The 24,201-nt window shown below is 35.0% G+C and overlaps 1 protein-coding gene across 18 annotated transcripts in view; it reads left to right on the top strand.

The window, feature by feature from the left end:
• The window catches only part of DMD (dystrophin), a 1,148,985-nt gene that overhangs the window by 872,683 nt on the left and 252,101 nt on the right, over positions 1-24,201 (top strand). For all 18 annotated transcript variants that reach the window (XM_077781657.2, XM_021553010.4, XM_021553014.4 and 15 more), the window contains 2 exons: positions 11,481-11,692; positions 18,528-18,682. In XM_077781657.2, the coding sequence (XP_077637783.2) occupies positions 11,481-11,692; positions 18,528-18,682 (367 nt within the window). The remainder of the gene's footprint in view (positions 1-11,480; positions 11,693-18,527; positions 18,683-24,201) is intronic.

The following is a 24,201-nucleotide window of genomic DNA, read 5'->3' as shown; positions in this document are numbered from 1 at the left end:
TATCTATTTAGTTATTAAGGAGCAAATAAGTGTAGTTTCATACCAGGCTCCATAGATTAAGACCCACTTTATGTGACTTTGAGAACTAGTCCATTAAATTCAGAATAGGAAATCAAAAAATGTTGCCTGTTTTTTTCTGGTACACTCCTATCCTTGCAGAACTGTGCTCCTTTTAAGTTCAAATGCCAGCATTTTTTTATGATGGGACCCTAATTTTCTAATCAACAATTAATTTAAAAAGTGTATCCTTGTAACTGACAGAGAATTCTCAAAATATTTGAATGTCATGGAATTTTCAGAAGAAATACCTCTTTCTCCTGTTGTGGGTGTTACTTCCTTAGTTGACTCTTGGCTATTTATTTTGAAGTGCATTAGCCATTTTAAATATGAAATTTAACTGCTTCTCTGTTTATAATTCAATAAATTGAAATTAAGAATTTCAAATGTTAGGAAGCTGAGATTGCCTTTCTTTGCATTAAAAAAAGTATGGATTAACCACTATCAGACTGACAGCACCTTGTGGAGTACTTAAAAAATTGGTGCAAGTGTGGGAGGGAAGAGAGGATGGGACAGTTCCAAGAACTGTGGAAAATGTCAATCTAAAAAAAAAAGCAGGGGCCCCAAGCAATCTTTGGAAATAGTTCAAAAAGGATGCAATTTATCTAAAAGACTGTGACTGTAAATCCAAGGGAAAAAAAAAGGTAGATGTTTAAAATTTTCAGTCTTTTGATATCTGTCACTTTCCTTCTCAAGAAGATTATTGTAAGAGAATTATTTTACCCAAATCATCAGGACAATTCATAATCTATTGTGTAAACTTGACTTTCTTTGGAGTCTATAAGCTTCTGTCTGTGCTGGAATTTATAGTCAGTTGTCCCTGAAAATATATAATGGGTGAAGCTGTATATCTGGTATTTCAGTGCACTATTAAGTTCTGCATCCAACTGTGGGGTCCCCAGTACAAGACAGACATAGGTGCAGAGGAGGCCATAAGGGCTGGAGCACCTCTCTAGGAAAACAGTCTGAGAGCTGGGATTGGTCATCCTGGAGAAGAGAAGGCTCCTGGGACACCTCACTGCTGCCTTTTGGCTTTGGAGATGGACTTTTTATAAGGGCAGTAGTGATAGAACATTGAGAAGGGCTTTAAAATGACAGAGAGCAGGTTTAGATTGGATATTAGGAATAAATTCTTTACTGTGAGGGTGGTGGGGCACTGGAACAGGTTGCCCAGAGAAATTACAGATGTCCCATTCCTGGTAGTTTTCAAGGCCAAACTGGGTGGGGCTTTGAGCAACCTGGAAGGTTCCCTGCCCATAACAGGGGGTTGGAACTAGGTGATCTTTAATGGTCTCCTCCAAACTCAAACCATTCTGAGTCTGTGATTAAGAAATTGGTAATTTGTAAATAAAATTTGTACAGTTTTCAGTTTCTCTTGCAAAATGAAAAATTCATAACTCAGTACAAAATACCTGAAATTTATGCTTGACGCTGAATATAGAAATATTTTCAAAGAACTACTATTATTTCTTTCCTTTCAAATAAGTTCTTGCTCATTTGGAAGTTTTCTCTGCTTTGCAAAGAAATATAAAAGACAAAACTGGTGTGGTTTTGATTTGGTACAGTTTTTTTTCCCTCCTGATGCATGCATGGCTCTTTTTTGATACTGAGCTCAGTACCATTAACAGCACCCAGTTTTCTGTCACTGTTGTGTAGTAGTGGAGCTCTGGAGTTGCCTCCCACCTGACCCTGGTGAGAGTTGTGTGCTATGGAGGTGGAGTGATTTGGTAGTGTCAGAAAAGGCATAGGAGAAGATCTAGGATAGTCTGTGCTTGCTTTGTTTTTTTGTGGAAGAAAATAGAAATACAAACAGTCTGCAAAACTTTGCTTCAGTAACTTGAAACCTGATAGCTGAAGTATTAAGTCAATTTTAATTTACCAGTTATTTTCATTCTCTTAACATCTCCCTAACTCTTGCTCCTACACTAAGAGCTGGACCTATTAAATTAAAGCCAAAGCAAATCAGTCTACAGAATAACAAATAGAGATATATTTGGAAAGCAAGTCGCAGCCCAAACTCAGTAGGAGGTAGTAGGCTGATGACATTAGGAATATGCAGTGTAAATATGAATGTATGATAGCAACACAAAGTTATGTGGTACTAAGAATTCTCAATTTCACTGCCTATACACCTCATTAGGTAGGTAATGAATTTCACACATTTCAGGACTTAAACTACCCAATGTAACATTATGTTTTTGCATCAGTAAGTTTATGAAAGCACTAGTATATGAAAGCTGATGTACTTTAATAATGCTAATAGCATTTTTGATTATGTTCAGGGAAAGTAAAATACAATATCACTAATTTAATATTCCATTTTTAAATACAGGCACAGACATTTCTTCTGAAATAAATATTTTGAACACAGGTTGATTATTACAAAAGCAATCATCCATGAACAGAAATTAGATATGTAACCATCAATTATTTTCCTTTTAATATCTTAAGTGACCAAAATCCTAGAAAAAAACCAAAACATACATTTGGGCAAAGATAAATACTAAAGTACCTAGCTGCCTCTGATTTTCCTTGCAATGAAAAAAATACAGAAATTAATGCTTTTTTCCCTATTCAGTTCTTTGAAAACTTTTCTATATATTTTAAGCAGAAACAATTGGATTACCTACATATTCACTCATCTAGTTAATCAGATTAGTGTTAATCCTTTGACTTTAGTTTGGGTACTTCTGATCAGTCTAAATATAAATTCTAAATTTAATGAAAGTCTTCATCATTATATTATGAATATTTAGGAAAGCTAAATTTAATAATGCAGTACATATTTTCTACATGCAACAAAGGAAAGATAATAAATCAAACATTTTGAAAGATGATTAAATCATTCCATCAAGGAAACTCCCTGGGTTTTTTCAGTTAGTACAATGTTACAGTGAAGTCATATTTTTATATCATAAAAAGGTAAGAGTTTCTGTAGAAAAAGATAATTTATTTAACTTCTAAGGGCATGTCCATATGCATCCTGCTTCTGGGGTCATGGAAGAATCACTGCTGACTCTGCCAGCATAGCAGTATTTTAGTTTTGTCAATCCATTTCTCCATTAATGCCCTGATCCTAAGGATCTGGTGGCAACAGAGAGGTATCAAAAGATCATTCTCTAATCTGTCCATTTCCCTTGTCAATAGTTTGTGTATATGCAAATACTTATATTTTGTATGTATTTATATGTATACATATGCTTTGTAGTTTTCTAGCAAAACTACACTTAGATTTGTTACCTGTTTAATACTAAATTCTAAAGAATCCTACATCTCTTTAGGCTAAGTGCTTCTTTCTCACATCAGAATTTTATAGGCTGTATGACATTTTAAAATGCAAAGCAAATGGTCTTCCACATTGTGCATATCATAATCTGTTCCTTTTCTCATTTAGCAAAAAAATTACCATGAAAACTTCATATGAGAGGTGATAAATGTTATATACATGAATACTTCTGTAAAAAGTTGAGAAACTGGTGAATGTTTTCTGAGGGACCTGTTTTCCAAAAAACAACCTCTTGCATGCCCTTCTCAGTGCTCAGGCGTGGAAGTTACTTTTTGCTTGGTGTAAGAAATTAATTTCTTTAGATGTGCTACCAGCTTAGTCTGGTCTCTAACTCCCACTCTCTATCACAAGGTATAAAGCATGCTTAAGAGCGTTGGGGAATTATTCACTTGGTGCTTAGCAGAAACCATTTGACAGTTTTCTGTTCAGTCTGTTTGATCTGACACTTCCAAAGGAACAGAGTGACCTTCATTAGTTTGAACATGTGGAAATGTTTTTTAGATAAAAGAAAATAAGCTCTGCCCTAGTGAAACAAAATAAAATTAAATCAGACTTGCAATAGTTGGAAATAATTACCCCCCAAAAGTGTCAAACTACAAAATAAGATTATGACTCTGTGTGTTTAAAAAAACCCAAACACATCAAAATCTGTTGAAATCCCTTATTGCCTGTCCTTCTTAAGCTCTGAGAGGGCAGAGAAAGTAACATTCTTCTCCTATGGACTTTCTTGACTTGGTCTGTCAGGTGCATTTCCATTGCTCTTCATGACCCCCAAAAGACAGCTAAAGGCTCTGAGTGCTTCTTCTTCCTTGGTTTCCTTTGCAGCACCTTTTATTTGTTCCTAGAAACTGTAATATTGCACAATAGTGTAGATTGCAGGTTGTTCCTTTTTCCCAGGAATTATTTATTCACTTGTTTAAATTCAGTTTAGTTTGAGTATATACTTTCTATTTTGCCTAATTTTCTGTAAGACTGGGCTTTTTAAAAAATTTGGCATTATATGTTATGATACTTTATTATAAGGATTAATATTTCTATAAATAAATCATCATAGATAAAAATCAATACAATAGGTATAATAGATATAAATATAAATCAATATAAATAAATCATTAATATATTAATGGTGGATAAAAGCTATATCTGACACCTTACTGACAAAAATGGCAGACTTCACATAAGTGTTGATATTCTGTGTTGCCACCCCAATATTTGGGGTTTATTGGCTAAATCCTTTCATCACTTTATTTACCACTGATGCATAATATGTCCTAGATTATACATTATTAGTGTTTTTCCATATGTACATTAAACTTTTTCCATAAGTTCTTAAGGTCACTGTTTAAGACGTACAACTTTTATAAGCCATTGGACAAGGTCAAGAGAAATGCTTCTCTCCAAGGAAAGCTGAAGGACAGCTGAAGCAGAAATCACCACCTGAGCAGGCTGGCTCCAGCTGTTCTCTGCTGGATTTTGTGTCCTGTCCAGATCCATAATGAAACAGGCAGCAACTTAGGGAAAAATTGTCCCTGTAACTCCTTAAGTACTTCAGCAATTAAAAAATAAATGTTTTAAACTTATGCTCACTTGACTCTGCATCTACCATCCAAATGTTGTCCCTAGGCCAGCCTCTCACAGATTCAGATTGTTCTTAAGAACAGAGACAGCATCCTTTCGTCAAGGGATGTTGTATGATAGGTCTTATCAAAGTGATTCCTCTTTGAAAAATAAGACTCAAGTCAGACACCTCCTGTTCTGGATGGCAGGAGAAGAGAAAGTAGAGCACTTACAGCAAGGAATAATTGACACATGGAGAATTTAAAATAAATACTTTCCTGGTTAAAAAAAAAAAAAAAAAAGTGTTTTACTTATTTTCTTAGAACAATAAAATAATACAAAGCAAGGAAACGGCAAGATAAGACAAAGTTTAAATTATATTTTAGCTGAGATTCCACTTAGGTTGTTTACAGAAAACTGAACCAAAACTGGACAAAATCAGAAAGTCTTACATTTAGTGCATGAATGCATTCTTTCAGGATGGTCTTGTAACCCTAAAAAACATTTCTTTTTTTCCCTCATAATTTATTTATCCCTATTATGTGGAAGATTATACCAATTAGTGGAAGAAAGATGCAGTAACAGAAAAAAGGTGCAATAACATAGAATATTTCTGTTTAGAGCCACATTTTCTAGTTTCTCCATCATACCTCTCATAAAACCTACTCGCCTAAAACTCTGAGGACTGAAAAATACTGTAGTGTTGTACAAAAAGCTACAAAAGTGTACCAACTAAATTTAATATAGATAAATGCATAGGTAAGAAAAAAGCAGATGAAGTAAACTGAAACACATAATTAACTACCCAGAACATTCAAAAGAAAGTATAATATTGGGCTGCAATTCAAACAAAAATTAATCCAACCTGAAAATCAGTTCATCAGCAGCTTTGATAACATGGATTAATACTGGCTATGACTCTGCTGTTCTCCATTTACATTCTGCAGCAGATCAGATTGTATTAGTCCCTTTAGTCTTCAAATCTATGAATACAGTGAAAAAACTGCTTTTATAGGAATATGTCAATATATTGACAATAATGCTTTTGAGAAGAAGTCTCCTACAGTGCAAAATTAGTGTAGTTTGTGTAATTTTTTGACAAGGAAAGTAGAGCATTTCTACTGCACAAATTCTTTTGCTATTCACAAAATTATTCACTTTTTTTGGAGGGTGTACTAGATTCAATGGAATTAACAAACTGGCATGGAATTAATACTTTTTTCATCTTTGCATAGGCCAAATATGGAATATGTATGTTCTAGTAACACAAACATAATTTCTCCTGTGACTGATAGATTCTTCTCAGACTCCTTTTCTGTTGTTTCCATTGTAGTTATACTATAAACAGCAGAAAGTAAATTCTCCTCCTGAAGCTATATTTGTTAATATGATAAATTGATAACATGACATGAACATTTACCAAAGAAAAGGAAATTAATTTTTGTTTGTTTCACTATAATGAGTATGAAAACACCTATCAAAAATTTTTTTGTTAATAAATAAAACTGGATTTTAAGGACGCAGTCTCCTTCACTAAGTGTGTTTTTTCCTTGTTGTATGAAATTAATGATAACCAGATTGAGGAATACCTGTCTTGTGTCTGATTACTTTAGATTCTGCTTTCTGCTTTGTTGTTGCTTATAGAACTTCAGTTCAGCAGAATTTCTTTTGTGCATTTTAGTATGTAATCACTATTGATCAGGAAGGAAATAGTAGAGATAGAAAAAAAAGAAATTGAATAGCAACCTTGAAATTACATACTGGCAGAATCTCACCATGTCCTAAGTTACTCATTTGAGAGAGTTCAGTGTTGAATTGGGAGTGGTTGGAGCCATGCTGGGACACTTTCCAGTAAGTAAGCACAAAAGTTGTGTAGGTGAAGTACAATGAGGACTTCTGCTGGAGCACTGTGATTGGGAAATGAATGGGAATGAGTTTTCACTTCAGGAGATAACCTGTTGTGTATACTTTGTTTTTCTGACACTCAGATTTGTCAAATATTTTTGTGCTTTTATAGTCACATAAGACTAGTTACTAGTAATGCATGTGGCTACATGCATTAATAAAATATTTCTTTTCATTAAGGCTGTAAAGAAAATTCTGTGTTGATTTTTCCAGATTGCACCTTTGCAGTCAGTAAAAATCTCCTTGAGACAATTGTTAATACTGATTCTTACAATAAAGATATTGTACTGTTGTCAAATTTAGGGCAAGGAAGGAAAGGAAGAAAATGGAATAGAGCAAGGACATGTCATACTAAGAAATAAGACACTGGGCTTTGAAATGTAGAAGGTACAGGACGTAGCTGTAGTGAACAACGTAAACTGAGATGCTTCAGAAACTAATTAACTATGGGGAAAAAAAGACTTTTGTCATTGTTACTAATTATTTAAAATTCCTGTGCTTCAGTTATATCAATAGTACACATGGAGCCATGTTTGCTGTGTCTATCTAGGTGTTTCCAATGTGTAGCTGTCACAATATGTAGAGCAATGACATAAAAAACATAAAGATTAGAGTCTCATTTCAGTAATATGCTATTATAATAGAGATTGCAGTAACAACAGTTACATTACCTTTTTCTTGCAAAACTTACATTTTTTAGTCATATTAGATGTTCTTACTTAACTTTTAGGTTCTTTTTTTCATCTTTGCAATTGGCCCACTTTTGTTTTATATATATTTTTTAATTTATTGTATTGAGGGCCTTAAATTCAAGGTAGGAAATAGTGATACCATTTTCTCTTTAGTTCTCCAAAACTTGTGCAATTTCATTTTTCTGTAACAATTACTTCACATGTCATTGATTCTTCTCTTTTTCTGAGTTTGGAACCTAACTTCTTGTTTCTAGGCCTGTCTTCCTCATTCCACATAAGGGTGATAAAACTTTGAGAGAAATTGATTTTCCCTATGTTGAACCATTAACCCCAGCTAGCCACTCACTCATTCCCCCAGCAGCAGGACCATGGAGAGAATCAGAAGGGTCAAAGCTGGAAAACTTTGAGATAAAGACAGTTTAATATGGAAAGCACAAGCTACATGTTCAAGCAAAGCATAACAAGGAATTAATTCAGTGTTTCCCGTGGCTGGGCAGGTGTTCAGCCATCCCAGGAGAGCAGGGCCCCATCACAGGTAATGGTGACCTGGGAGGACAAGTCCCATCCCTCCAGACTTCCTCCCCTTGGTCCTTGTTCCCCCACTTTCTGCCCTGGTCCATGATGCCACCCGGTCTGGAATATCCCTGTGCTCAGCTGGGGTCTCCTGTCCCAGCTGTGTCTCCCCCCAGCCTCCCCGGCACACCAGGCTCCTCACCAGTGTGGCAGCAGGAAAAGCAGAAAAGGCCTTGGCTCTGTGTAAGCCCTGCTCAGCAATAACAAAAACATCTCTGTATGATCAACCCTGGGCTCAACACAGATCCAATACACAGCCCCTTACCAGCCACTGAGAAGAAATGTAAATATCCCAGCTAAACCCAGTCCAGTCCTTTATATGCACATGGGGACCTTAAGGATTTTATAAAGTCTTCTAAATAGCCCTTCTAAAGGCTGTGGTCAGAGTGCTGACCTGAAAGAACTTTGGACTGAGATTCCTCTCTGCTGTCTTATGAAACACTCTTAGATATATTGATAAACCTATTCCCAGAAGTACCCAGTCAGAAAAAACCTTTTCTATGTTCCAGTATCTTTGCACAAACCATCTATGATGTGCACAATTTAAAAATTGTCTACTACTGTCCAACATGATTTAGTAACAATTCTCTGACCCTTCTCATCTGCAGTCAGTAACTTATTAGCTGGAGGTGAAGGGGTTCATGGGTCCTTGGGGTCAGTTCTAACACAATATGTACTCAAATTACATTTTCTGAGCTCTTTATTGGCATAAATGTAAGTGGCATGCATCTTCCATTCTAAAGAATGAGCATGAACAAAATACATCCTTAAGAGACACAGATTTATGCTGTGGTTTTCATTTTGGAAGTAAACCTCATATTTTAAGTTTTAGAGCCTTGGGGTTTTTGCTATTCAAAAGTCAATCAAATTGAAGCATCGTTTAGAAATTCCAAATGTAAAGTAATGAGGGGGATTTTTATGTTGCATTAAATTAAATTATATTGTCATAGTTATAAAGGCCTCTCTAGTAAATTATTTATACATTATTTATACATATTTTATCCTAAATATAGCACTTCACTTTTTGGTATACTTTACTTTAGAAAAGCCAGATTAATTATGCAGATATCACGTGTGTTTAACCACAAGTGAAGTACTTTTTTAATTGGATTAAGTCAGTTACTAGTGCAAGAAAATGACATTTATTTTTGGGGGTTTTTTTTATTTGTTTTGTTTAGATTACCTACTAACTTCCTGAACTCTTCAATTCCAGTCTGTAATAAACCAAAAGTAAATATATATATGTACATATGTATATATTAAAAAAATTATTGAGGGAGCTAAGCCAAGTATTTTCATAGAGAAATGGGAAATGTTTTTCATAGATTTGGAGCTTGTGTATTCATAGTCACTTGTGTAAATGCGCTCCTGGGATACCCTGAATGCAGTTTTCATTATGCAGCTTCATTGTCCTCCTGGGTGGGAGAACTGGTCATCATGGAATCCCAGAACTGTGATATCTGATGAGAAACGGTCTGGCTGCAAAAAGCACAGTCCCTGGAGGAGGGCTGCTTAATATCTTACTTACATACTAACCTCACGAGACTTCATGGAAGCAATACATTTATAAACATTTTGATTTTAGGTGATAAGAAAGATCAGTTTTTCTTGTTAAAAGCAGCTCTTATGAAAAATTGATATAATTGTAGATCCAGCTTTCCTTTGAAGCAGAGGGTTTTCATTAATTTCTTAATCATCTCACCCCAGAAAAAAAAAAACAAACCAAACCAAAAAGCCCCCCAAACTACTCCCACCAACAAGGAAACTTATAATAAAACAAAAATGGGTGGGATTTTTGTAGTTTGTGTTTTCTTTTTCGTGGGCAGCTGACACAAACAAGCTGTTGTACTTCTGTCTGCAATGTACCAAAATCTCCAGTTGGCCCGGAATCAGAACATGTGAATGTCTCAGAGTGAAGAGGGGGAAAAGTAAAGATTTGCAAGAAGGAGGTGGCAGCTGTTGCCAGTGACTCTGTGGAAGGTGTTTGGGCAGCCTTTGTCCCTAAGCCCCCGGCACAGCCCTTGAGCCACGTGCTGTGGCCGTAGCAGGGGGATTTTGCTCAACAGCTCACTTCTGTTATTCAGCCTTCCTGAAGTCTACGGCCTCTTTGTTAAGTGTACTCTAAAGCTCACATCAGAAATCCTCACCCAGAGAGGGCACAGAAATGAGTTGTTTTGTGATATGAGTGTACAGCTTCCTGAAATGAGGGGTTAGATTTGCTTCAGATTAAATTTAAGCCTTTGTGCCTTGGGCTGCCCTTGCTGTGCTCTGATGGTGCTTTATGTGTTCCAGTTCCAGTTCAGTTCCTTTTGCTTTTCCTTTGACTTAAACATGCTGCTATGTGAGCTTACTCAGTTCTTCTCCCTAGGCTTCAGCAGGGAATGCTGAAAGGTTTTCTCCTCTCTCTCTCTAAACCTCAGCTGAGTCCGTGGAAAGATCTTTATCCTTTCTTCTGGAAGAAGGAAAAGCGCTGATAGGTAGTAGTCTCTTTTCCCTGCTGGAGCATTTCTCATCCGTATCTTTAGGCTGCACCACCCTGGAAATAGCTGAGAGATGCAGTGTTGGAACTACCAGACAATGAATATTTCAAATGCCTTCTGATTACTTGAGGAATCTCAGTTCCCTTCCCTAGAAGGCCTATGAATTTGCAATGAAGTGAATGAAATGCTTATTCCTTTATGCACTGCACAGATTTTATTGTTTGTGGAGTTTGGATTTTTTGCTTATATTGCCTCAAGCTTCAGCTTCTTGGACAACTCTGTCTATCGTTGTTTTTATGCTGCTATGGACAAGCCTGGAGCTGGACACTAGCCAATGCTTATCAGTGATCTTAATGATTCTTAAGTTTCCATAAATCACTTTTCTTTCAAACAGTGGATAAAGCTCATTGTTATTTTATATTTACCATGAGCATATGAGCAAGTTGTTCAGCCTTTGCAGTTTGCTAATATTTGCCTCAATGAAATAGGAAAGTACAGCCATTAATTATATCTTGCAACAAATCTTTAACTAATATTACTCTAGTCCCTAAAGGACTTTTTCTTTAGAAAATCCTAAACCTTGTATTGGTTTCTTAAGAAGGATTATTGAAGACACTTTTTCTCAAATGTGGTTCTATTTCATGAGGGTTTTTGAGGTATGAACCTGTCATTCCTTGCTGCATATGTATTGAAACATGCTGCGTGTCATAATTCCTTACTGTGTGACCCAGAACAGTTTATCTGTTCTTTTTTTTGAACTAACCTTCGATGCAATTACAGTTTAATAGTACAGAAGTTTTCTGATATGGTCAGTTCTAGAAAGATTTTAATGCCATTTTTTCCCCTCTTTAAAAAACAGAATTGAAAAAAAAAGAAAAGAAATGAAAAAACTTTTAATTCAGCTTCTGTTTTTCCTTTGTGTTTCACCAGTTGAAAAGATACAGAGCCAGTGGGATGAAGTGCATGGATACCTCCAAAGCCGGAGACAGCAGCTTCAGGAGATGCTGAAGGATTCAACACAGTGGCTGGAAGCTAAACGAGAAGCTGAGCAGGTTCTTGAACAAGCAAAAGCTAAACTTGAGTCATGGAAAGAAATTTCCTACACCGTGGAAGCTTTGAAAAAGCAGAACACAGAACTTAAGGTCACTACTAAGCATTAAAATATTTCCGTTTGAGTTAGTGAAGTCGTTAAAATGTCCTCTAACTCTTGTCCTCTAACTGTGGACAGTGTACATTGCAAAAAGTCTTCCACAGCAAATTAGAAAGAAATTGACATGCAAAGTCTAAAATATGTGTAGCATATTCCTTGAATATGAAATTGGTCTTAACTTAATAGTCATAACAAATAGCTGGCTGATCTCACAGGAGGAATACCTGCCTTTTTAGCACAAGTATTTCACATCTGTTCAGCAGTCTCAGAGCACTGGCACTGCAGACTGGGAAATTCTGTAGTATTGATATGGCTGTCTATGGCTGTCTGCACTGTAATGAAGCTGTATAGGTTTTCTGGAAGTAGTTGAGAAAGCAGGAAAAACCCAGCTATAGTAAACAAAATGGGTATGTTTTGGAAATCGGGCATTTTAGATTTGCTACAAGATAATCTCACCAGTTTTCACCTTGACAGGTTTATTAACTGAAAAAAAAAAAAAAAACTGAAATGGCTGTTCTTGTGATTTTGCCACACATGTTGCCACATTATGGTGCTTCAATGTGTTAACTTATACAGCTGAGCTGTACCTCAGGTAGAAAATATTCTGTTGCATCAGTTTTGAAGTTTCTTGCAATAGAAACAATCATATTTTGGTGGCATTCTTCATTAATATATTTGAGAGCAGCTATTTAAGATTAATAATATCTCATTTATTTCTAGCAGGGGAAAACAAAGGTTGAAATCAACCAATTGATCAGTCTTTTAAGGTGACTCCTGCCTCTATGGGAAAAGAGTTTCACAAGTATTTTGTGATGTATTTTCCTCTCTTGCCCACCAGATTTTTGTAGGTTTTTTTAATTCCTACCACTCAATTTTTGGTTAAAGTTTGTGTACTTAGAGCAGTCCTATTTATACAGCTGAATGGTAATGAACTTTGGGGGTTAAGGTCCTCATCAACTGGTTTGCTGCCAAAGAAGATATATGTAGAATTTTATGATTGGTTATCTCCATCAACAGTTAGTTATTGCATTTAGAATTAAATGCAAAATCTGTTGGAGTTTTTGCTTGCTTTTTTCTTTTTTTTTTCTTTTGTTTGTTTGTTTGTTTACCTGTTAGAAGCATAAAAATGTTCATCAGCCCATTGTTTTAGGGCTGAGCTGAGGTTAAGATGTTTCATTTAAGATTGTACCAAAAGGTCATTACTTGGGAAGGGTAGATTATGGTAAACAAGGGCAATCACTCACTGATGTATTGGAAAGAGTTATAGATCCTGTGTAGTACTGTCATTCAGCATAGAGGATTCCCATTTGTCACTGTCTTCCTGCAGAGATACAGTCCTGGCTTCTGCCCAGTGTTTGTTTAAAAGAAGGAAAGGCTTCAACATAGTCAATGTCTTAGCTCTGCAAAGACTCAATTAACAAAAAAAACAGTTCTGTGCAAACACTTTCTTATGTCATAGTATTAGAGTATCTTATGTTTCAAAAATAAATTAATTAACTAGGAAAATAATTGAAAAAAAATTGCTTTAGAAATGGATTTTTGATCCACTTTTTTTTACAAGTGTATATGAAGTTGAGATGATGTCCATCTAAGAGAGTATGCTTTATGAAAAAACTATGGGGTTGTTTGGATCAACATTAACCATGGAGAGAAATAAGAACATGCCATTCTTCCCCTTCACTCCCACTGTTCTAGAGAAAGAATTATAGTGTACTTATTCACAGAATAAGTACATCTATCATCTAATAAGTGCATCTATCTCTACCTATAAACAGAGATTGGGAATGGAGACCTGCAGATTCTTTTGCCTCTTACCTTGGGCTGTCTGCATCCTCAGCCATTCCCACCAGTTTGGATCCAATGAGATGGATGTGTTGTGTCAAGTTACAGACATTTACCTATGATTTTAATTTCAGTGTCTCAGCTAGTCTATCTTAATTTGTGCCCTCCTGATGACATGAACATCAAAAAGATCTGCTCTTCTGGGGTTGTTAACTTTTATTTATTTGGTTTTGCCTAGCCTTTCTTCCTCAAGTCTAGAAGAAATTCATCTCTGTCTTAGAGAATGGAGAGTAGGAGGTGTGGGGGAATTTCTTTTTCCCCCTCTCCTTTCTGTGTTTCTTCTATGCAAACCTTCCTAGAGGAATTATCTTTGTCTGCCAATAATTCCTATTGTGTCAAATCCTTCATCAATTTTTCTCAGATATGACAGCATCAGCTGTTATGTTCATGCTTGAAATAAAGGGTCATGTAGTCAAAGGAAAATGGAAAATTTTTTTGAGTTAGCAGCTTTATGTTTCTGCTGTGCAGTATTATCTAAACTGAAGGACCTAGAAATACATCAAGTTCTCAAAATAAATGCTTTCCAGGCTTCTGTGCCAAACACATATATTTTGATTTTGTCCCCTGAAGATGTAGAGTAAGTAGGCTATCTCTTGGCTTGTTAGACTGATGAAGAGGAAGCAGTAATTTCTATTCCTTTGCTTTGAGGGAAAGAGAGAGGTCAGTGCAAGACTTAATAAATTGTTCAGACTTATTAATTTTGTCAGCTTTGTATCTCAACACAGCTTGGTGTGAGAAAGTAGTCACCAAGTGTTCTTCTGATTTGCTTGTTAAACATTGTAGGTCTGCTCAAAGAGAGCTGAATCAACATGTAAGTTCCCTGCTGCTCTAGGGGAACTTTTAGTCAGTGCTTTTGTTGGTGCATTTCTGTTAGGACAACCAATACATAAGAAAATGGTAAACTCAGTAATACCAGTCTCTTGATTACTATTTTTTACAATGCCAGCATAAGACAAAAATCTGTAACTTGCTTATATGGCCATTAATGTTTTTAAAAGAATTTTACATTTTTGTTTCTGGCATTTAAAAGATAAAAGTAACTGGGTATTATAGCTAATAATTGAAAATATTATTAATTTGAATCAGAAATTAATTAATATTAATTCCCTGAGAATTACAGCATTTTTTTCATTCTGATTTTTTAAATTTGGTATTGGAGTACTAAATTGGTGTTAGGTGTGGGAACCAAAATATGGCAATCTGGCCAATGAGAGTCTTTACCCATTAAGCCCTGTATGTTATTGTTCATTTAGTGATGACTGCAGATGGTTAACTCAGCAGGCTGAAGGTTATAGGTGTATAAATAGTACACAATGACACCTGAATTCCTTGCATCAGCATGTCATCAGAACATAAGCTAGTGTAAAACTAGCCTTTTCTTAATAGGATACTAAGCTTCTGTTTGAAAGAGAAGGAAAATTTTAAAAATCACCAAAACCCAAAACCAATCCAAACTGCTATAATTGCCTGCTCACTCTGTGGCTTCTTGCTTTGGTAGGAGCTAGTGAAGCATCTTTTCTCCCTCTGTGCAACTTCATCTGGGATAGCCAAAGTGAAGAGGAGGAAGAATGCAGACAACTTTCATTCCTTTCCTTCATTGTCACTTATTTAAACAGGAAATTAAATAGCAGCTTGATTACAAGCCCTGCCCTGCTGGGACTCAAAAGGCCAGGCAGCCTTCCACTGGCAGAGCCCAGGGTGTGAACTTCTTGTCCTGAATTTGTGGATAAGGCTGAGGCTGCCTTTGCTTGCCTTTGCCCATTTCTTGTAGGGTAGCAACTTATTAGGGACTCTTTTGCCATTCCCTGTGTTCCAAGATGAAGAACAATATCATCATTTTGTGGGTTTTTATTATTCCAGGGCTGACAGTGTGCTGCTTCGATTTCAGTAAAACAATTAACAATTTAGTTCATGTTATTGGCTATGTGGCAAACACTGAATTAGAATTCCTTGATTAAAAAAAATAAATTCTTTAAGTATATAAATAAAACATGCTACAGATATATAGAAAAAGGACAGAAAGGCAGCCTGATTTTCCAGATTTGTGATATATACACAGAACTGGATGAGGTTGTACATTCATATTGCTATATTGGAACTACTGTGCATCATTGATTTTGTTCCACTGGGCAATCCTGGGATAAAATAAATTGCAGCTCTGATTTCATTACTTGTTTTTAATCAAGGGCTCTTAATTGCACAGGCTTTATTCCTAATAACATCAACTACTGTCTTCTAATTAAAAATTAGAAATAAATTTATACCTAAGTAACATGTTAAATGCACAGCCTTAATTCTTTAAGCCTTTTAATAAACTCAGCAAATTCCAGTGATAACACAGGCAAAACAAAGAGAATGCTATGAAAATAATATCAGAAAGAAATTAATGTAATGTAGCAATTTCCTTTAAAGAATCAAAAAAAAAAAAATGGTCTTAAGTAGCTAAAAGGTAAATGAGGCCTAAATACATAAAAGGGAAAAGAGGAAAGAAAATAATGTAATTTTGAACATTGCAGTCATGTAGGAGGGCAGTAAATGGGCCTCTGTTGGGATAGACAGGTAAATCTTGTACCCCAACACTTTGTTCTCATGTCTGCACACAGAGAGAAGCTGAAGCATATGCTCCTCAAAGCTGTTGAATATCATATCAATTTCCAGTAAAACAGAAAACACAAATAGTTTCCATCACCAAAGCTCTCAATATTCATGACCTTGTGTTATAGTGTCAGGAAGTTAATGGATTAATGTTGAAGTTAATGGTGAGAACAACACTTTTGGAAATAACCTTGTCATGGATCTTCCCATTTATTTTATTATAATACAGGGCTTCAAATCTTTTAGAAGGTCAGTTTTAGTCATGTGGGTCTGGGGATAAAGATCTTATTTTCAAAGTTTAAGTTTACAGACCATTAATTTACAATGTAGACAAAATGTTATGGTAACTTTTCTATATATAAAGCAGTGAACAGTCAGACTGCTGTGATTCTTTGGCTGAGAATAAAAGTTAGAATAAAATAAAAAAATAAAAGTTAGAATAAAATAAAGACAGATAGACCTAAATGTAGAACAGATACTTGCTATATAAGATCTACAAAACTGAAATTATAATTACTGTAAAATTTATTTCCTATTTAGTATTTTATATATATTATTATATTTATGTGAATATTAAAATTTATATATTTATTGTATATCATTCTTGCAGGAAAATAGCTCAATTGGCAGACTGTTTCCAAAACCACCTCCTGTATGTATCTTCCTCAAAAAAAAAAAGTAGTGTTGTCCACAAAATTCTCACCTCTCCTATCTAGATTTCCTTATTTAGAAAAGAGAATTTTCCTTAAAAATTGTCTAGGCAGCTTCATTTTAGGTGAGCTTAACCATAAAATGGTTTTTAGGATTAGGGGTTTGTAGAAACAGGATCCTTTGTTCAAAGCAGATAAACAAGGTGCTGTCTTAGTTCCTGAGTGCTCAGTAACAGAGTGATCTGCCCTCTCGTGAAGGAATAGCACAGGAAATGGAAGAAGTTCTGTTTTCAGCTTTAAATTATGGAGAGACCCCAGAGGTGCTGAAGTAGCCTTTTAGCAGATAAGAGTTCGGGGGAAAAAAAATCTAACCCCCCCTAACTCCTTTAGGACTCTATTCAAAGAGCAAGTGCACTTTAGTCTGAGTCTTAATCAAAATCAGTTTACAGACATTCTGAGATTAAAACCTAAATGCATCAATCATTTAACATTTATTTATTTTTACTTAGTATTTAGACTCTTTCACTAGGGATTGCATGTAAGTTCAGGTCTATGTGAAGAATTCCTTATCTGAGTCAAAACAAGATTTCAAAAGGAATACTGCTTTGGGAGAATGAAGGGAGAAAAAGCAATTTTTTTCTTCACAGGCATTTCCCGATTTGTATATTAAAGCACAACGATAAAGACAGTTGAGTTGTACTGTTTGTTGTCAATGGCTTCAAATATTTATATGCATCTTACTGTGTGTATTTACAAATACAAACAGTTTTTCAACTTGTATTGTCCGTTTTATTGGCTAGCTGGAGTCTGTTTAGTACAAAAGTACAAGTAGGCAATCAATTAACTTAGTTCTTTCATTTTGTTGATACACATTATGGATTAAATATGCAGCTTCAGTGCATTTATATGGAAATTTTCTCTGAGAGAAAGACTAATAGGAAAGATGCATGGGAGCTGGCTGCTGGCTGAGTGATTGTTCTGGATTTCCTGGCTTGCTTCTGCAGTGAGGCAGCTGGCCTAGGTGGAGAGAAGAAAGAAAGGAGAGGAAAAAGTGGAGAGGAAAGGGGTAAAAAAAATTACCAAAATTTAAAAAGCTTTTTAATATTAACCATAAATTATCATTATAAAGATATGCATAGGTTTACCAGTAGTATTTTATTGTATTGCAGATTTAGTGCTATTCCAGTAGATGGCACTAATTACATAAACAATTTGCTAAAATGAACTAAATTTAAGAAAAAAACAACCTGAAAGCACAGGTATTAATTGTCTAAATCAGTATAATTTCACACTATAAAAAGAAAACTAGTCAAAATATATGATTTCACTCTATTTTCTATCTCAGTATTCAATGTCACAAATAATTGTAGTTTCCATAAAGCATAATAATTCATCCATCTATTTGTATCTCAGAAAAGAATAATCAACATTCTAATCAGTGGTTATCAATTTGAGCTGTCATGTCTTTTCCAGCATTTAGAAGTTGGTTGCTTGGTCTCTCAGAGTTTAGAAGAAGTCCTGTGATCTTCTGACTAAAAGAATGTAAAACATATAGAAAGACTGTTTTTTATTTCCAGTATCTGTGGAAGTGTTTTGTTTGGTTTTTTTTTTTCTTCTTTCCTTCTTTTTATACAGATGGCATAAGTTATTCAGCTCCTTTTCTAATAACTATGCAATGTATGTTATAATTTTTTTGTTGTTCTGAGGATTATTCTTTCTTTCTTTCTCTTTTTACTTCAGCAATTTTCAAAAGAAATACGACAATGGCAAATAAATGTAGATGTGGCAAATGACATGGCTCTGAAGCTGCTCCGTGATTATTCAGCAGATGACACCAGAAAGGTACAACTGATGACAGATAGCATCAATGCATCGTGGGCTGCCATTAATAAAAGGTAGGATGTAAATTCTGCTGTTAGATTTGTTGTTAATCTTCATTAACATTCATTGTCCAGCTGTGGTTGGAGATTACAGAAGATGTAACTGTAGTGATCACGACTCTTCTGTAGAATTTTTGGAAATGTGTCTTTAGAATAGCATTTAATTATAGAAAATAAGATTTAGCTTCCTGCCAATTTTCCTCTTCTCTAAACAGTTGCCAACTAACTGAAACTGATAGATTATATTTCAAGTATTTAACATTGTTTTATATATCTGTATTATCTCCACAACACAATCATAATAGTGATTCTGACTCATAAACCAAATCTGAAAATGACAGACATAGCCTATTGAAGCAGGTTCAAAGTAGAAATGTTATCCTGTATCTTTGAAGCAAATCTCTAGTCAAGAAAGTTTTTATTAAATCCTTGACCACATTCTTGATTACATTTCACAGCCTTTCAGTGTTTGGTTTAGATGCCATTTTCTTATTAAAAGCAATTTTTTTTTGCAACTTGGCAACAAATTGCGACTCATTCAATATGCAATCTACAAGATTATAACATATTACAGTAAAAATCGTTTTCTTTATAGTAGTGAAAGAGTTTTAAATCATTGCACCTAAGATGAGATATGTAAAAATTATATTAAAATTGTTTTAATCAGTATCTTGGTTTAAGCTTCATAACTGAAACCATAAACTAATTATATCTTTACATGTTTTTAATTAAAGTCTGTGAACAGGACCAGAGAAATCAGTTTAGCTAAATACGCAGTAACTTCAGTAGATCTTGCATAATGGTGGTTACTTAAATCACTGAACTACAGAAGTTTAATACTACTTTTTGTGTACTTTGTTGTTCATATGAATGAGTTCGTTTACCAGTATTTTTCTGAAGCAAATTTACAATGGATTTAAGACCCTGTTTAAATGAGAGAAGGGATACTCTTGATGTGCACTAAAAGAAAGGCACGCAATAATTTGAAGGATTTTTATTTTTAATTAAACTGAGATTTTAGTATAGACATTCTGGTTTTACCTGCTTGCATTTCTCCCACTACAGTAATAGCCATTTTAGCTTTATTAAAAGGAGCTGTATTTTTACAAAATTATGCTTTGCTCACTGTGCCCTGGGGAGTTTGGGGAGTTTGGAGTCTATTGCTGGATTTGGAGAAAGGCTGGGACTCTAATGCTCAAAATCATCCCCCATGAGCAGATACAATCAGCAGCTCAAAAGGATTTGACATGAGAACCAAAGTGCTTTTGTCTTTATTTAGAACCACAACTCCCTCCTGGTGAGAAGTCCAGGATATGTTGGTAGCTGCTGTGGCTGCTCTTTATTAATTGCAGCCAAGAGGGCATTTATAAACCTGTTAATGACTCAGGCACAAGCCAGGTATGTCCAATATTGCCCAAAGGTGAAAATTGCCATTCCTGCATGGGCTCTGCCAAGTACTAGGCTAAGATAGAGTACAAATTCTTCTAAAGACATTCCTTCCAAGCTTCTATAAAATGCACAGACATGTTAGATTAATTACTATAATAAATATTTTATGTCTAAGAAGAGACTTGCTTAGGTGACTGAGTTGACATTTCCCTTTAAGATGTACAAAACTATAGGAATAAGTATGAGCTGTGACATGAGTATCCTAGTTTTTGATTGTACGATGAGGTTACATTTCTAATATATGTTTAATCTAGTGATTTGTATACAACTTTTGTAGTACTTCTCATGATTTGGGAACTTGAAAAAGAAGCGTTGCTGCAAACAGTAGTTGATAAGCTTCTCTAAGGCTTCTCTCATTTTTGTATTTTTGTTGGTTTTTTGTGAGACATTGATAAATATGGACGTACAAAAGCATTGAGCCACCATTAAGAATTTTACTTGGAAGATCTTCTGTGCATGTAGATTTTGTAGGCTCTTTGAAGCACTAGTCAGGTATTTTGCTCATGCAGCAGCTCCTGAGAGGGTCTTGAAAAAATTGTCCTAGGTTTCTGGAGGGATTTAAAGCCATGTAGATGTGAGATTAGGGACATGGCTTAGAGGTGGGTTTGGGAGCATTGGGTTAAGGGTTTAACTTGATTTTCTCAGAGGTGTTTTCCAACCTAAATGATTCTGTGATTCCTTTGTTAAAGAGCCCTGTGGAAAGAGATAATAAAGTCTTTGGGCCTTTGGATGACTTAAATACCAATTAGTTTTTGTTTTTTGGGGAGGTTTCACTTTGGATTTTTTGCCCCCTTCTATGCTTCAACTCTTCAGTTTTCAGGTTATTGCATAGAAAAATAAAAAAAAAGGGAGGATATTATAGTTTTGGGGATCTTTTTAACTGTAAGAGAATATTTATTCAGTAGAAAGGAGGCATTATTGTTTTGTCACAGTCTTCAAGAAAGGCTAGTTTCCACTCAGATATGTATGCAATGATTTCAGATATATCTGTGTGAGTTATTTTCATCTAGACAATGAATAGTACTCTCATTACTTGGTCACCTTACAGTGGCAATAGAAATAGATTCCAAATTATATTCTTGACCATTTCTCTGGTATTTTACAAGAGGTTTTATCACTTTTTATGCACATCTTAAGTTCCGAGGGGAACTATTTAGCTGAAAAATTTGCTTTCTCTCTGTATATTGCTAAGTTAAATGGCCTAAATATTTTGTTAATATTTTCTTTTAAAAATTAAGAGTTGCTTACATTGTTTTGAGCTAGTTTTCCTTTAACCTGTCACTATATCAGAATTTTGTATCAGTGTAAAAAAAATGTAAAACCTGCTTTTCCATGAACCAGTTTACTTAGACAACAGGCAGGCAAGCAGTGGTAAAATTCCACTTTGCCTTTTGGCAATAGTTGCCAAAGCAAGTACTTCAGTCATTAAGGCAACATCTGCTAGCTTGTGTTTTGTTTTGCTTAAGTAGATTTGCAGCTGATTGCTGTGTGTTTACCCTTTGCCTTACTGTTGTTTTTTATAACATTGAGCTATAACCAGTACCTCTCTAAGCCCTTTAAGAGACAAGCTGGTGAATGCTTGATGGTTGTTTCCCTTTTTTTCACTTGACACTTTTCAATTTTTACTTTTGTTGTTGATACTACAAAATACACTAAAAAGCACATGAACTGATCACTTGGGAGAAAGCCAGACTGACTTGTAAACAGGACTCTTCTTCTTTAGAAGCATTGACTTTCCAAGAAACAACCTTATTATTTAAGCTGAAGCAATTTAAGAGCAAGTTATATTCTTTATTGCTTGCCTTAACAAAAATAAATCTAACAGATGAACTGAAGACTTCTCCAGAGGGGAAGAAAGGCAATGATAGAAGCGACCATTGGAAATTTACTATATAAAAAAATGTTTATTATGGTAGTGTTATGTTACTTCCTCCTTTTACATTTTACATGAATTACCATATAAAAATATCAACCGCTGCCTGTATTTTCCTTTCCTGTGAATCCACTAAGTGTGCTAAATATCAAACTAAAAACAGACTTAGATCTTTCTTAAATGGAGTGTCTATTATGAAAATAATTGTATAACATACTCTGAGAATTGTTTAGGATTTCCAGCCACCACTGTGTAATAGATATCTTCAAATATTCACATCACCCCCTAGTTCCTGTGGGTGCTCAATGGGGTATAGGCTACACAGTAGGTTTTGGAAGTTTTCACTGCTCAAGATGGTCTTTTGGCTCCTGAGAAAATATAGAGAGCACACCACAATACAAAAATAAAAAGTAACTTTCTTTTCCCCACTACAAGGTATGACAGAGAAAAAAATCAGTGTAAGGAGAGGCAAGGAAATGTGTTTCTAAACCTGTTTGAAAGATCTGAAGTACCAGCTCCCATGTTTTACTAAGAATGGTGTTAATTCTCTAATTTAGGCAGTTGTATAAGTACCTTGATTTTGCATGTCATCTGGACAGTATAAAATGTAATTGGCCAAACAAAGGACATAATCAGTACAAAAATATGATACATATACTTCATAGGTAAATGCATAATAAAACAGTCATTCTAAGGGTGAAAAAGGGCATAATCTAGATTTGATCTTTCAGCAGCAAACTGTTCCTTATCAGCTGCTGCTTGTTATAAAGACACAAATGTAACCTTTACCTGTCCATGAATCTTGTAAGTATAATTTTGCTACCTGCACAGAAAGAGCTCAATCATTCTGCTCGAGACAGGTTTTCTTATTATATTATACCCATCCAAACACTACTTTACTTTATGTTACTTGTGGAAGTAATCACATTTGTTTTACAGTTCTGTTGCATTCTGAGTGAGGAAAAACTGCATTTACACAGCAGCAGCCAGAAATGTGAATTTTGTTGAGTTATACTGAAGATTCATAGTTAGTTCCTAGTATCTAGGAGCCATCTCTGAAAAGCTTATCTGCTCATTTTGGCTTGGACTGCTCAACTCAAACAGCAAAGAATTCACACTCTCCAAGTAAACTCCTCCTTTCCCTTTCCATTCTCCTGCTGTTTTGAAGCTTAGTTTTCATTCCTTAAATCTGTATAGTACCATGAGTGTGAGCAGCTCCAAAAATTCTCTGTGCAGGCACACTTTGTGGCCATGAGAAACTTGTTTACTTGAGAAGTCTGTTTACACATCTGTGCCTGCAGTTGTTGTCCTGGATATAGAGTTGCATTCATGGGAGTGTGAGCAAGAAATACTTGCAAATGTGACTTTAAATGAAGATGAAAGATGTCATTATCTGATGTAATTTTTTTTTTCCCAAAAAGAACACTATAATTTTCATTTTTATCATCATGCTGTGGTGATTTATTGATTGTTTTTCAATACAATTTTGCCAGGCTCAAAGAAAGTAGACATGAAGAGAGACTGCTTCTTTACAATGAACATGTCATGCTGAAGCTTGTTATTTACACCAGTTTAGCAATGGATTCTAATTTAAAATTGCAAAGTCTGGTGGAAAATATTGTAATTGTAGGGTAATTCTTTTGTTTTGTGAGAGATGTTGATAATATATTTCTCTGTTGCCTGCACTTTTTAAAGAAGAAGTTCTCAGTCTAGATGTTTGCTGCCTTTGAGAACTTCTCTTGGTATGAGATCTGTAAGAACTTGAGTAATTTTACTTCATCAGTAAAACTGGTCACACTAAACAAAAGTGAATCTCTGCAATCTGAGATATCACAGTTGAGATTATGTCAAGGACCAAATAATTTTATACATCAACATGCTTATTCTAAAAAACTAAGGTATCTCTGTTGACTATTATTTTGAATAAAACAAAGATTTGAAAAAAACATTTAATCTGGCACTATTCTGAAAAATCTGAATTACATATGGGATCCTCATGCCTTTATTATTAGAGAAGTAGGCATGAGAAGCCTTTCATTTTCATTAAACTAATTTGTCGGTAAAGCACTTCACACTTCTCAAAAGTTATTCTCCAGTAAACTCTAATGAAAAATTCTGTATTTGGTGCTTGTGATGCAAAAATGTTAAGCCCTTTGTGTTTAGAATATGGATGTCTTTAAAGTTACCTAACAGTTGTTTTCTGACAAGAGAT

Source organism: Lonchura striata, chromosome 1 (assembly GCF_050655825.1).
Source record: "Lonchura striata isolate lonStrDom1 chromosome 1, ASM5065582v1, whole genome shotgun sequence".
Taxonomy (NCBI): domain Eukaryota; kingdom Metazoa; phylum Chordata; class Aves; order Passeriformes; family Estrildidae; genus Lonchura; species Lonchura striata.
Note: the sequence above shows the minus strand (reverse complement) of the source record. Positions and strands in the feature narration are given on the sequence as shown.